Source organism: Pomacea canaliculata, linkage group LG3 (genome assembly GCF_003073045.1).
Source record: "Pomacea canaliculata isolate SZHN2017 linkage group LG3, ASM307304v1, whole genome shotgun sequence".
Taxonomy (NCBI): domain Eukaryota; kingdom Metazoa; phylum Mollusca; class Gastropoda; order Architaenioglossa; family Ampullariidae; genus Pomacea; species Pomacea canaliculata.
This window is the reverse complement of record NC_037592.1, coordinates 38,675,980-38,691,330: the sequence shown is the minus strand read 5'-3', so window position 1 is coordinate 38,691,330 and position 15,351 is coordinate 38,675,980. Positions and strand designations below refer to the sequence as shown.

The following is a 15,351-nucleotide window of genomic DNA, read 5'->3' as shown; positions in this document are numbered from 1 at the left end:
AGTCCTCGGGTTACGACGGTCTCGAGTTACGTCGTTTTCGTGGTTACGACACTCATTCCCACTTACAGCGACAGTGATAACAAAGCAACGTAGTCGGCTTATTATTGAGATGGAAAGATTATTGGCGCTTTGGTTGGAAGACCAATATCCGTATCCCTGTGAGTTTTATGGTTATTCAGGAGAAGGCTAGGCGACTGTTTGAGGCGTTGAAAAGAGAAAGGGGGAAGGAAGTGAAAGTATTTGTGGTTTAAGGATCGTGCGAATTTCCATAACATTAAAGTGCAAGGTGAAGCTGCTAGTGCTGATGAGAAAGCAGCAACTGAGTTTCCTAATGCATTGGCTAAGATAATTGAGGAGGTGGTTACTGTGCTCAACAAGTGTTCAACGTGGATGAGACAGGGTTGTTGTGGAAACGTCTGCCTAACCTAACACTGTTTATTACTGTTACAACACTTACAGTACAGTATTTCATTATTAAACGTACTGTACTACAATATTTTACTGTACTTATGTTTAATGATAACTATGTAGCGTACTGTGTTAGGATAGGTGTTTGGATAGGCTAAGTGTTTGCAGTACTGTACTGTTATTATGATGGTACAGTACTGTATGAACGTATGATCCGACTTACGTCGAAATTCGGTTTACGACGTCGCGTCAGGAACGGATCCCCGTCGTAAGTCGAGGACTACCTGTACATCAAAACAGTCAAAAATACAATCGTCTTGTTGCTATTAATAGAATGCGTGATTCAGGCGTGAGTGTAGTTTAGTTACTAGCCTCTGTGACATGCATGCCTCGTGTTACTGGAAGCACTAGAACCCTGACACACAGAGTGTGTGTATATGTCAATATATATATATGCTAGTGCAGCTAGTTACATTGCCAGTATTTCAGCTTCAGACTAGCCTTTTCTTTATCACGACACGCCTGAACCTTGATTCATTCAGGAATGTGCTCGATATTAAAATGAAGTGTCATTAAAATATTGTACCTTCTGCCACAACAATCAGGGGGTAAAACTTTATGTATATGCACGTCCCTCGCATACATCAATATATACCAAAATAAATCTAAGCTTTCGCAATGGCTCCTCCTTCCCTCACCTGTATCCCTCCCTGAGGACTGCTGTAAGGGATGGGCGAATTCCCTTTTCCCCACCCTACTGCATGAGTCACCTGAGTGGTTAGAAACCTTTATTGTGACAATGGTGCGCGGCTTGTATTTACCTTATATCACCCCACGTGACATTTTGACCGTTTTGTGGAGGGTTTTATTTGGGGGGGGGGAGGTTGAGGGAGGAGGAGGGGTTTTAAGAGGTACCCTATTCTCATTTTTCTACCATTCCCGTTGGTGCTTAGAATTGTTTTTGCCAATTCGTTGATCGTTTTCAAAAGGATGACTCAGTGTCATCAGTGTCATCAGTACAGATAGGAGAGCCTCTGCAACAGTAGAATACAAAGACTTTACGATCGTTCAGACAAAAACAATCCGGGTGTCCTGACAATATTGTGTATCTATATCCTTACATCAAGTAAGCTCTTGTGTGAAATAACAAATCATGTCACACTAAACCTTTGACCGTCGCATGAACCCTCTCAAAATCTAAAAATATACAATTATAAAGCCTACGGTTTCATGTCTTCAGTGCTAAGCCCCTCACACTGAGATGAATGCACGAATGGGGGATGATGGGGGAATTTTACAGAGGGGGACAAATTGCTATAGATTTAGTCCTGTCCTGTAACAGACGCCACATGCCTGAGACGAAACCTGAATCCAGGACAACTGGTCCTCACTGAGCTGTGACAGGTGATCACCGTTGCGCCACCGCTCCGGCGGCTTACGACAGATGTTGTTAGTATATCAACAGTCAATATCAAAAGCTTTTTCTATTCATAAGCAGCTTTTCGTGAGCCGAAGAGAAGCTCTTTCTATGAGGTCACTGCTAGGTCTTTCTCTGGGCCACACTGCATGTGAAATCTTAAGCATTTTTTAAATCGGTGATCTCAAGTTCTGGTCGAGTAACATGTTTGGTCTGAATAGTCGATTAGCTACTTTAGTCAGGCGAATTAAGACTCATTTAAAGAATTTACATGCTTATCAGCCAGCATCGGATTCTGAAAGTTATACCTAGAACTGTGAGCTTAAAGTTAAGTTCGACTTAAGACCTTATGCAACCCAGCCCCGATTTCTGTTGACCTCTTTCCCTCCATCCCTTGCACTATTGTAGGCAATGATGACAAATGGTCCATGGAAGCAGACGACAGGATGGTGGCTTGTAGAGAGAGGAGAGGGAGACAGTGAAGCGGCGCTCAGTGTCAGTTCGAGGCTCTGAGCTCATTCACGCTCTTAGTGAAGCTTCTTAGAAACATCAAAAGCATTTTAATTTATCTGGACCTGGACATTATCTTAATCTCTTGCTTGCATGAACCTTACACACAACTGTAAACATTTATTCATTCATGTCATCTTCACACGTGCAAAATTAAACACATAATACACCCAGGCACTTAGCCCGCAGAATTCTCTGATGATCAACACTTACCGACTTTCCGTCTTTCGACTTTCTCTTCATCTTCTCTCCGTTCCACCTCTGCCCTTTACCTACCCTCACTCCTTTCAATATTTCGACCTCACCCGTCCTCATAGCCTTCTTCAAGTGTGTGGGTGCAAGTAGAACTCGGTACACAATATCTAGTCACACGGAACCGCAGCCGCCCCCTTCCTCTCTCACCTCCCCCTCCCCATCACAGTGCGGATGTTTGCGCCGAGTGTAGAACCCTCGCCGCAGTTTTCTCGCCGAAACTCGTCGTGCGGTGCAGTCAGACTCTGTGTGCGCGTGCGCCGTAGATGATTCGAACCACCATCGACACCACCATCCGGACAAGCGGCGAGTGGTTTGGAGAGTTCAGCGCCCCCACCGTATCACGTAGTCGCTACGGCGAGCGACGATTCCTCGATGTGTTGAGCTGCCGTCGGAGCAAAGAGCACTCGCCTGTTGAAGACAGGTGCCACTGGTGCATTGACGACGGGTGCCACTGTCCCACAGTGAATCTTACATACGAGTTTGGAACAAACCCCTCTCTGCGAATCAAAGTACAATATTCTAGAGGTCATAGAGTGTGTAGTGCGTTCTACCTTGTCATGTGACCAGAAGACCCCACCCTCCTACCCCAGGTGATCAGCTCTATAAAGACGCAATGTTTCGCGGGGTGGAAGTAGTAGCCACGTCCACTGAAGTACCCGGCAGTGTGTCGGCAGAGCAGACTGGGTAGAAAGCGCCGGAGTGAGGAAGGTGTGAGAGGTTGACTTGTCCAGTGTCATCAGTAGAGAATCCTAGGAGAGCCTCTACAACTGTAGAGTACAAAGGTTGTTCAGACAACAACAATGTCGACTGTCCTGACACTACTGTGTCTCTGTAGCCTCACCTTGTGGACCACCGCGGATGTCAAGGTGTTGACTCCACAACTGACTTCCAAAATTGAGGAGTTCGTAAGAACCTCATTCAGTGCCGGGGAGTTGTCAGCCTCTCCTTGGCCGTCGTCAAGGGCAACGAGACCTGGACTCGAGGGTTCGGCATGGCCGACAAAGCGTCTGGACGACCGGTGAATTCCTCCACCTTGTTCGCCATCGGGTCGGTGACCAAGGCCTTCACAGCCACTATCCTGGGTATGCTGATGGATGAGAGTAACAGGTATGTATCTGCTACTTAGGTAAATATATTTGTGCTTGTATTTATATTTCAAGAATGTGATTTCTCTTTAGTAAAATACGCGCAGACACGCAATGCTTTGACCGTTATGGAGCTTTGCGTAATTAAATGCGCGAAAGACATGCGCACAAAATTATCGTGTTAGTAACTTTCGGTTTATGAAAGGTCTTTTGAATTTTTTTTTCAAATAGAATTAGGTCATAACTATTTAAATTGGTTTATTCAAAGTGTGAGAAATCCTTGAGGACGTTTGCCAACATCGCCCTGTTCAACACAGGCTCCATTCAAAGTCGATGTCGGCGCAGACTGTTGATCCTAGTTTCACATCAGAGGTTGGACCAAGATAACTTTTAGGACGAATAATTTTATTTGAATCGTTGTATTATATTTCTGGGAACTTCATTCCCTCTTTAAAAAAAAAATATATATATTCTAGTTAAAGACAGGAAGTCAGAGGAGGTCAACACAAAGCAGTTTGTTGTGTTGTGTTGTATTGTGTCGTGTCCGTGTCCAAAGGTCACATTCTACACGCACTTGTCGACCTAGAATTTCTCAAGTCGTTTGACTGTGTAGAGCCTGTTTCCATGAAGGATAGAAGATGGCTCTATCCATTTTTTCCCGTTTTCCTAACTACATAAAAATATCGAAACAGCGCGAAACTGTGAAGGCACTTTAGAGGATATTTTAGAAAATCTGAGAACCTGGTCTTAAGAGCACTCTTTGTGTAAAACGGTGAAAATGTATGAATGATTGCACACATGGCCACCTTCTGACACCTTAATCTCGATTACCTTAACCAGAACACGTGAGCGCTTTCCTTAAACGTCTGTAAAAAAAACTGTAAGCTACATTTTAAATATATTCAGTTCTCCTCGTCCCTCTCTTGCAACCCTCCTTTAGTACAACCGTCTACATAGCGAGAGCCTATTCTTTATAGTGGATGTAGTTCCGGAAGTAGCACAGCGTGACCTTTACCCTTCACCCTAACTATTCATTATATTTTTATCTTTCACCGATCTTCTCTGTTTATGCCATGGAAGTAGGTCACCAGAAAGTCTGTGGAAACCTAGAGGTAGTCATAACCACAAGGATAGTCTGAAGTAATTACAAGTCTCAGACGGATGGAAATAATACAAAAATGAAAGATAAAAAAAAAAAACCCAACAACAACAAAAAACAAAAAAGAGAAAAGAGAGAAATCTAAAGAGAAAAAAGGAAAAAAAAAAAAAAAAAATGAGAGACAACAGAAGAAAAGAAAGATACAAAAAAAAATTATAAAAATGAAAAACCCCAAAATAAATTATACATAAATGTTAAAAATGTAATGATCATATTTATTCGTTCACAAATACACTGATGCTTGTGGGGTGTAACCGCCAGTTAGTTCATTGCCCTGGTTAGTGGTTAGCTTAGTCCTTGCTACTCCTCGAGGAGCATAATGCCGCTTTGGTCTAGTAACCCGCTAATGTTAAAAAAAAAAAAAAAGCTATTACAGAAACCTCAACAGTTCATTGCCCTGAGGGTCACAAATGGTGGAAGCTCAGTTCATGTGATCTGATCAACGTCCGTGACTGTCATCATCATACAGACACGTGTTACCAGAATTATGAGGTGAGCACAAGGCCGGGTGCAGTGCACTTTACGGGTAGCATGTCCTGCATGCATTCTCAAAGCTTGCTTCTCACCAGTCCCACAGCGGAGTGTGCAACTAAATAACTCAAGCGGATCAGAGGTTCACGACATCAAAAGACATTGAGCGAGGGTGACAGCTGTAGACTGAGGACTGCTCACCCAGAGAAAGGAAAACAAGTTTGAAAAATGTGTGTGGTGTGTGTGCGTGTGTGCGTGTGTGTGTGTGTGTGGGATGGTGTGTGTGTGTGTGGGTGTGTATATGTGTGTGTGTGTGTTTTTGAAAGAAACGGAGGTAGCGATGGAAGGGGGAGAGAGAATGAAGCAATACTGTCTAGACTACAAATAATTCTGTCTTGCAACATGAGAAGGGAGGGAACGATACGGGTAGATAACCTTGGGTTAGGCTGAGCACACGACCGCGAAGTGTTTTGCTCAAACACTTCTTTGAGAAGAGATTATGAAGACGAACAGACGGATAAGACAAATCGTTTTTCCTTTCCTTTAAAATGTTAGGCGAGAGAGAACAGATACATGAAAAGTTTTTTCTCGAATGGAAAATCCGTTTTTGTGTATTTGCGTGTCATGATGAGAAATATTCTAAGACATGACCCATACTTCATTAATTACATTGTCGAGGTTTCAAACGCTTCCCGTACAGTATTATCTGAGCTGAGCTCTGGTTACTGGGAACCTCTCATGCAGACAAGCGAGGGAGGAATGAGACAGGAGGGCATTAATGAAGAAAAATTACTTTTTGCACAAATCCAACACACAAATAGTCAGATACTAAGGCACGGGAACCGCACCTAAGGAAAAGAGAGACAACAAAAAAGAGGGAGAGAGAAAAATAGAACAAATGAAGAAAAAAGGAGGAAAAAAAGCAAACACGTGAACATATAATAAATGAAAAGAAGAACAAACAAATAATAAAAGAAAAACAAAACACAAGAAAATAATAAATAAAAGTAAATCAAAAACGAAACAAAAACACCGAACAAACTAAAAAAGTAATAGACAAATAAACGCATAAAAAGAAAAAAGGAAAGAAAAGAAAGGAAAAAATAGCAAACTATCATAAAGAAAAATAAAAGAAGGCATGAAAGAAGAAATAAATAACGAAAAAGTGAACTAGCGCGGGGAAACATTATGTTTTACTCCGATCCAGCAACTAAAGCTTTATCACGGCAAAGCAGCGAGTCCTGTAAACAGCTGCCATGTCCAGAGAAGAGATTTGAACCCATCGCCTTTCAGTGTAGTGGTGACAAGCATGTGTTTTAACCTCTACATTACCAGGCGCCCCCTCTGAACCCAGGAAACTAATTCTCACTTTATTGTGCCATCGGACCGTCGAGCAAAAGAGCGAACGAGCGAAGGAAAGAGAGAAATGAAAGAAAGTAGAGAGGAAGAGCTTCTGACAATCCCTACTGTCTGGGGATATTTATGGAGGGAGTTTCATTCGTCACTGTCTTGAATATTCTTAAGGGCTTCATCCCGCTGTCCCTCCGGAACAAAACTTTGTCTGATGTTTTCTCTCCTTTTTATCTCTGCCGCCATAATGGTGCGGGAGGGAGAATCTTCAAGCTGAGAAATCGCTCACATTTATGAATAGGATATTTATTAAAATGCACGTGCGTGAACATACCTCTCCACACACCTCCGACCTCTCTGTCTCTGTCTCTCTATCTCTCTCTCTCACACACACACTGTGTGATGGTTTGACTTTCAGGAGGACGAGTTGATTTTTCTTTCCTGAATGATAAGGGAGATAACCTCAAAGTCTGCTGCCAATTTGAATTTTGCGCTTGTCTGCCCATGTTTGAGATCATAAATGCCCTTCGGGGGAGCATTACTGACAAGGGATTTCGTAGAAGACTGCCTAATCTATTCATTACTTCTCATATTACTACAGTCTATTACCGTAAGCATTCTACAAAACAAACGCCGTGCAATCCGGTGAAAATATCTGCAGCAATGATAAAGAAAGATAGAAAACAGAAAACAATAAAATTATGAAGGTACAAAAACTCGAAAGCAAACGAATTGTTTTATAAATGTTCATTGACAACACATGCACAGTCTGCAATACATGAATTGAACGTGCACATAGACATAGCATCCTTAAAGTAAGATACACTTGTCTTAAAACTAACAATAGGAATACATCTCGAAGGTACTGAGTGTACGATTTTTTAAAAAAAATCAACAAAACTCTTTCTTTTCAAAACATCAAGAACATTTTAAATATTTGAAGAGATTCACTGCACGGGCAGTAAGAAGTATACTGAAGCAGTTCAATCAAAAAAAGTGTAACTTCTGTACAGTCCTGACAACAATTAAAGGATTGCTAAGGAGTGCAAACTTGTTTGGAGTATTTTTGTGCTCAGGGACGAGATATAAAGTTTCGTGCAAGGTACTCTTTCCATAAACCAGGGTGAATACACCTGTGTTGTTGACCTCTGTCGGTTCATTGTGATGTTTTTCAGTGGGTACCTTGACAGCAAGAAGGAAGGTGAGTATTTACCCAGGGTTAGAGGTCCCACCCGGAGCTCCACCTTGCACACCACTAGTCTCTCGCGGTTTCCTTGAGAGCTCTTCAGATGTAATATCAACAAAAACAGACGCTGCAAGGGAAAGGATGAAAAATCATGCTGCTGCACTTCTCTATCATCTGAGGACATTTTCCAGCGGACACAGAACTGTATATCACATGACATCTTCGACTCTCACCGCATTGGGTCAGCTTACCTGGGTATCCAACCGACAAGTGTGCACGTCGTTGCGTTTCGACACAATTTATTTTTAACCACTGGCCCTATCTTCTCCTTCAGATATGAAGCAGAAAGAAAGTGTTTTCATATATATATATTCTGTGCCAACTTTGACAGGCGCGCGCGCTCTTCTTCTCTTCCAAATAATATATATACACACGCATATATATATATAAACAGCAAAGACAAGCCTAGAGGAGGAGAGGGTGCCAGTTGAATAGTGTTCGCTAACAAAATTGTTTGACAGCAGAAAGCTAGGACCACTCGCATTTGACTGTTCAAAGCTTGCACTAAGCTTTGCCTCTGAAAACCATCCTGACAAAGACTTTGCACACAGTGTGAAGGATCCTCTGTTGTGAGGCGGCGTCCCACCTGTGATTAAACAAGTAGTTATTTGTTTACGATCCTGTTCGTTACCTGCGCCTTCTCGCTGTTTTGATGTGTTCCCCACCTCGGTTGTCCGTTCATTACCGTGTGTTTACGTGCAAAGCACTCCAGCATGCATGCGTGTAAACGCTCCCACGTGCACGTCACGTGAATGTGAATGGACGTGAAAATACTTTTGTGAATTTACGAACTCCACTGGGGCTCTCGCGCACGCCTGTGGAAATCTCTCACATCAGCCATCCTTGCCAACTTTCCCTTCCCCAAGCTAGCACTTCTGTTTGACCTTTGCACTTTTTCCAGCTTTACGCTCATCTGTCAGCTTCCTGATGGCATCTTGACGTCACTTCCGGTGCTTCGTTTCATTTGTTTCCCCTGTTGATCTCTGGTTTCTGTAGCCGTGAAATTTGTTTTCGTGAAGCAATGAACAGCGAAGGGTTAATACGATGAGTTTCTCCAGAGACAAGCTCCACAGACATCCGCCTGAAGATATGGCACAGTGCCGGAGGCGAGGTACGGTACTGGGGGTCATGTGACCCTCACTCACCAGCTGGAGAATAAGATAACAACCTACACCACGGGTGGCTACTCTGGGGATGCGGGAGTTGTGGTGGTGGGGAAGTGATTATTTAAACTCGAAGCAGGAGTATGTGAAAGTGGGTTCGATGCTGTAGAAGAGAGACACGTGTGCACATAACACCCACAGAAGTCAGAAAATCTGAGTACAGGGAGCAAACTACTTTTACAAGTTTAGGTTAATGATGTTTAGGTCAACATTAAAGGCTTTATTTTAAGGAAGAACACTTTTTTAAAAAAACGGTTTGTCATTGCATTAGTGAACTATAACGAAAGAAAAAAATATTTTCCTAAATGAAAAGAGTGGTGATTGGCTTAAATGACTTTTCGTTGAGCAAGTCCTTTCATGTCTATCAAAGTGCAATTAAAAAAACTGAGTTGAGCTCATGACCCCGACTTTCAGCTGGACGGTGATGCACTCACATCGTGAAGGCTACACGTGATGTTAAAAATCTTCTCACAGCAGGTTAATTAACATGTGATCCTGGTGGCCGCACTTAAAATACATGGCTGGTCGCTACAATGCCCATAATTATCCTTCGAGCGCTGTAGAGAGCTGAGTGCACACAGCTCCAAACCTCAGATGTTAGCCGTATCAGCGGTTATTTTCGATGTCACGATTCCAGCCTCTTTTTAAGCCGGTGACGTTTATAGAATCACTTAAAGCAATTATTTTCATTACTTTCTTTTTCATTACTTTCTTTCTTTCAAAAGAAGAACTGTAACGATATTCCTGCATTTTCGCGCAAAAGCAAACATTGGCTCCGGAGAAGTGAGCATGTTGGTGACAGTTGTAATGTGACTCTTGCCTTAAATACACCCGCGGGAAGACGTTAAGTACAACGGTCACACGCCAGTTACTACAAGTTCTGACATGACTCACGAGACCCCAGTCCTGCTCTTTCCCGGATACTTTACGACGTTGACGATTTACTAAACATTCACATTATGTAAATACACTACAATTTGGCTCATGTCAGTTTGGGATCAAGTACTATCCGTATTATTTGTCCTTACAGTGTTGTATTATCGTTAAACCACCATCAACTCAGACATACATATGAAAATCAACTTCGGTCGGCCAGCTGCTACTGATGCTCTCACCCTGAAAATTCTTCCTGTGTCTCAGTCTCTCATGTAGCGTGTCCATTAGTGATGAGATGAGTAGCAGGTGTCCAGCCGACAGTCGCCCCGAGCTGGTGACTCTCATCTCGATGAGTCTCGTTAGACAGCGACGACTGCTTCCCCAGCGACACGGATACCGAACGCTGTCCCAGTCCAGGAACGACACGTGGCTTCTTCAACGATTGCTTGCAAACACACAAACGGAGAGAATATTTCACAGTGATGAAATTGTGAGAACATGGAAGATAATGATATGCTATATGGAAACGCGCTCTCATTTAACTGTCTACGAAATTAGACATTTTTTTCTCCCCTCAAGCTGAAGAATTTATTTTATTCTTTGTAATCATCGTGATGAATTTTGTACATGGGATTGACACACATTAAAATTTATTACTGACAGCTTTTAAAAGAATTATTAAACAAAACATAGATTTGGAAGTCATTTCATTAACTAGACAACACACCTGTACTTTAAGGTTTTATTCACCGCCCTTCCGTAGTAGTAGTAGTAGTAGTAATAATAATAATAATAATAATAATAATAATAATAATAATAATAACAACAACAATAACAATAACAATAATAGAAAGTATGTTTTTAATGATGAAGAAAATGTATTTTAACGCCGGTAACATTCGTTTGTTTATGTCTGCAGGGGGTACACATGGCAGACACTGATCAAAGACATTCTTGGCAGTGACTTCCAGATGACAGACAATTACATCAACAGTCACATGACAGTCAAAGATATGTTGGTGCACAGGACAGGTCTGGCTAACCCTAACATACCACTTTTTGCTGGAGCTGCAGAGGGAATGTCCAGAAGAGATTTTACAAGGTACTTTCGGAAAAAATTAGTTTGTAACAGACATTAAAATGTTACAGTTGTGTTTGTTAGTCATGTTTGCCATGCCAAAATAATTCTGCTTCATCTGCGAGGGAACTGGCAGGTGACTTTTAAAAGCATTTTAAAGCTGAGATCACTCTGATAACTGAAGTAGAGGTAACAACCATTACGGACGCACTGAATTTACCTTGTCATTAGCAAAAAGTGCAGTCCTCTCGATCTTAAGGTTTGCAGTGTGTGTGTATATATATATGTAGACACACACACACATATTCCTTGAGTATTCTATATACAGGCGGCTTCAGTATTTACCTGTGGCGGGGGACTTTCGTGACGAGTGGAACTACAACAACTGGATGTACGTACTGGCCGGGAGGGTGGCCGAGGTGATGGGCGGAGCATCCTGGGAGGAGCTTCTCCATCAACGCATCTTTCAGCCTTTGCAGATGAATGACAGCCGGGTCATCGGGTACAATGTGGAGGTGGATGCGACAACTTCGCCTTGCCTTATGCTCAGCTCAAGAATGAAGTGGTGCTGTCGGACACCTCAGTTTACAGGTAAGGGGCTTGACTACATTCTAACATTAGTTCTAACTACATCCTACCCTCTAAAAGGTTCACATGGTGGTATCGAGTATGGACTGTTCGTGTTATTTGATATTTACACTCTCTCAGTTACTTTAAGATTGTGTGTTTCTTCTGTCATAAAAGTGGTGGATAATCCCTTGTGTTACATAGTCATGCTTGTAGAAAGTCTTCGAAATGTTTAGAAAACTCGCTGTAAGAGAAAACCGCCGCAATACTTACAGAAAACTGCAGTAATACAGGGAACTGTAGTAATGTCTATAGAAATCCCTAGTAATAACTCAAGAAGATAATTGAGCAGACTACAGTACAGAGAAGAGTTCTGTTGTATTCAGTTGTTTTCTTTTCACAGAATCGGACCAGCGGAGCCCGCCGGCGCCATCGCGTCTTCAGCAGACGACATGGCCAAGTGGTTGTCTTTCCACTTGCAGGAGGGAGTGACGCCGGCCCAAGAACCTCTCCTCAAGAAGGAAACCCTCGAGGAAACATACAATCTGCACACGGCGCTTTCTGTTAAATTTTTAAAAAGAGACTTCGTGAAAAAGCCGCAGTTCCCTGTCACCTTCAGCAGCTTCGGCTATGGTTTGGCCTGGTTCATCTCTTCCTACCGAGGTGAGCTTGTGTAGGTAAACGAATGTCTTACCTGCTTTCATCTATCACAGGTCGAGCAGGCCGCGTGGATGTACTGGTACGTGGACCTTTGGGTTTGATTTTTTCTCCTAAACTTTGGTTCTGGGTGGTACATGGTTATTTCCGATGTAATGCCAACTTATCTGTCGTGTCAACGGTACATGATATTATAACACCTGTGTCTTGTGACGTCAACAGGTTACCAGGTGACGTGGCATTCAGGAGGAATCTACAGCTACATCACTTACCTGGTCCTTATAAGAGACCTTGATATCGGGATCTACATCGGTACCAGCGCTCCGTTCAACAGCACTTCAGGTGTTACAGCCATCGAGGTCTTCTACTATATTGCTGACCTCCTCCTTGAGGAGGATCCTTGGTTAGACACAGTCACCTCCTGCCAGTTCCCTGGTCCCTGGCTAGGTGCACCAGAACAGGGCCCTTCCAACACTAACGATGTTCCTATCGTTGTCCCAGGCCTCGTCGAAAAACCTAAACTGTTCGAAGGGACGTATGGTAACAGACTGTTCGGGGACATCGTCGTCTCCATCGACACAAGCGGCGACCTTCTGGCCAACTACAGCCGCATCTTGGGCAAACTGCACAAGACCAGCCAAACCCACGTCCTAATGTTGGACATGTACGGTTCCCTGGAGTTTATGAAATATGGAGGACAAAATGTGATGTACATCAACATGACCTTCACCTCGCCAGGTCAAGGCGGGGAGTACCAGTCGCTCCTGGTCAGCTCCCCTGACATGGGGGAAATGGATGTGCTTCTGTACCAGCGAGGGGTGACATTTTCAGACCTTTCAGACCTCAGACAAAGTGACAGTACCAGTGCAGGCACACAGTCGTCTTCACTCTTACTTCATGGCGCCTTGGTACATCTACTTTTGAGCAAATGTCTATGAAAGGATTAAATGCAAATTTGTGTGGGCTATGTCAAAGTATTGTAGCGACTTTGTAATTATGGGTATTTCCATAGACACGAAGAATGATATGTGGATGTTATATAGTTTCATTTATAATCCTATAAACAGGGGTACATTGGCACTGTAACTGCTACCAGCTGGAACATTTCAGTCTCACCTCTATTCTATCGCTCATGAGAAGTTGTTACTGATATAGATAAATTAACCGGTTCTACTGCAGTAGTTTTTACAGATTGGTTCGCCAATACAAAGTAGTATAATATTTTAACAGTTTTCAAGAATTTAAGAATTCAGGATGTTGGTATAATCAGTAAATATCTTGTGAAAAACAGACTAACAAAAAATTGGTTGCAATAATAAAAGCTTGGTTGTAAATAAACACGTTTTTTTTCTAACTGAAACAACTTGCTATAAAGTTTTGTTAAAATAAAGTTCTAAAGGCTTAAAGGTCTAATAGGACGTAAATTTCTTCTCTAATTCGTGAAAAATCTCAGCGCAAGGAACTATTTCCTAAAATCTTCCTCAATTACCTTTTGTTTTCAAGAAACACTCCTACAAACATCACGAGAAAGGTCAGAGTCGTGACGTCACGTTTGTACACCCTTGTACTCGTGTGCAGTTCTGATGGTTGTACTTGGCTATGCTTGAACGGTTGTACCTCGACGACCCACAAGCTATTCTCTGATTTGAGGAAATAATATTTGATCTTTACGTAGTTCTCAAAAATAAAACTGCACACCACGAGACCCTTAACTCGAAAATTCTATGTATGTTGGACAGGTAGCATGCGCAGACGACGAAATAAAGTGCCCATGACCTCCCGACAAGCGTTTGACCTGCCTGAGACCTTTCAGCAGGGCATCAGAGAGAGAGAGAGAGGAGGCTGATAGGACTCTCAACAAATGAGCCTCCCTGAGATGAAATCTGTGAAGTTTTTCTTTTCGCTCGATTTTTTTTTTTGAACGTGAGAAACACAGATCGTAAAAATAAATTATTCCTCACAGACCTCCCTACTTGTCCATCGCGGCTGTCTTTATCTACCAAGCTTGAGAAAGTGGGGCTGGTGTACGAAGTGATATAATATCTTGCCATTTTGGAGGAAAATTACAAAGTTTAAGTGCGTCTTTAATATTTACATCTCATGTTATTGCTGTGGCTTTACGGTTAAACGTGTTTCACTTTGAAAATGAAGTGACCACCAGACCTCAACACCTGTGACATCTTTCCTTCCCTTCTTTCGCTGTTTCTAAAAAACATTTCCTAGTCTATTTTTCAATGTCTGAACGAAATGGTAAAAAAAATATTCATTGTGAAAGATTTTATTTATCAAGGTCAGATAATATCGACTCTGTGGAGTGGACGAAAAAAGAAGATATAACTACATCAGAAGCGTTCAGTACATTGTGTTGGATACAATTTTTTTTACATCCATCTCCTTTCTTAAAATATACAATTCGAACATCAAAATCCTGACAAAGTTAATACACAGAAATGCACAATTAAAATATGTCGCTCGCTGTCCGACTGACCGAGATCTTTACAGAGTAAACGGTTTCATGTACAATCATGACGTCAGCGTTGTTGGCCTCTTTCAGTGCCTTGGGATGTGTGTACACGTGTATCTCGAGAACAGACGAGAGAGAAGGGGGGTTATTCACCAAGTTTCAGAGATCCTGCAATGAGGTTTACCTCATCATTGAAAAAAAATTGCAAAGCACTAGACTTTTAGGTTTCCTTATACATACATATATATATGAAATAATCCCGATACTATATATATATATATTTCTATGTAGGCAAGGTGGAAGACTGAATGCTGAACATCTTAATACCCTTGAGAGGTGGAAAGAATAAAGAATCTTGCATCTTAAGAGCTCTTGAGACTAACTGTCTACAAAAAACCCACATATATTCACGACTTTGGCTTCCAGCACAATTTCTTTAAACTGAGTTATCTTCTCCATTAAATATGAGTCAGAAAGGAAATTTTATTCTCACATCGTGTGCCGCATTCGACAGGAGATTGCTCTCTCTCTCTCACACACACACAATCATATATCTGTACAGAGAGAAAATAGGAACATAGAAGGGTACATAGTGCGCAGCAAATAGTGTCCGGAAGCAAAATCCTTTGACCTCAAGGTTAGGAC

The 15,351-nt window shown here is 42.2% G+C and overlaps 1 protein-coding gene across 1 annotated transcript; it reads left to right on the top strand.

The window, feature by feature from the left end:
* The first annotated feature begins 2,785 nt into the window (after positions 1-2,785).
* Positions 2,786-14,207, top strand: LOC112559671 (D-alanyl-D-alanine carboxypeptidase-like). Its single transcript, XM_025231005.1, has 6 exons — positions 2,786-3,697; positions 10,860-11,042; positions 11,347-11,609; positions 12,000-12,248; positions 12,465-13,150; positions 13,982-14,207. Exons 1-6 carry the CDS (start codon positions 3,582-3,584, stop codon positions 14,015-14,017), a joined length of 1,533 nt encoding a protein of 510 aa, XP_025086790.1. The 5' UTR covers positions 2,786-3,581; the 3' UTR covers positions 14,018-14,207.
* The last annotated feature ends 1,144 nt before the right edge of the window (positions 14,208-15,351 follow it).

What these genes read in the sequence shown, in the direction of transcription:
- LOC112559671 (XM_025231005.1), top strand. Translation starts at nt 3,582, where the DNA reads ATGGCCGACAAAGCGTCTGGACGACCGGTGAATTCCTCCACCTTGTTC. An exon ending in TCCAGAAGAGATTTTACAAG is followed by an intron (nt 11,043 to 11,346) that starts GTACTTTCGGAA and finishes TTCTATATACAG; the next exon opens with GCGGCTTCAGTATTTACCTG. An exon ending in TCGGACACCTCAGTTTACAG is followed by an intron (nt 11,610 to 11,999) that starts GTAAGGGGCTTG and finishes GAATCGGACCAG; the next exon opens with CGGAGCCCGCCGGCGCCATC.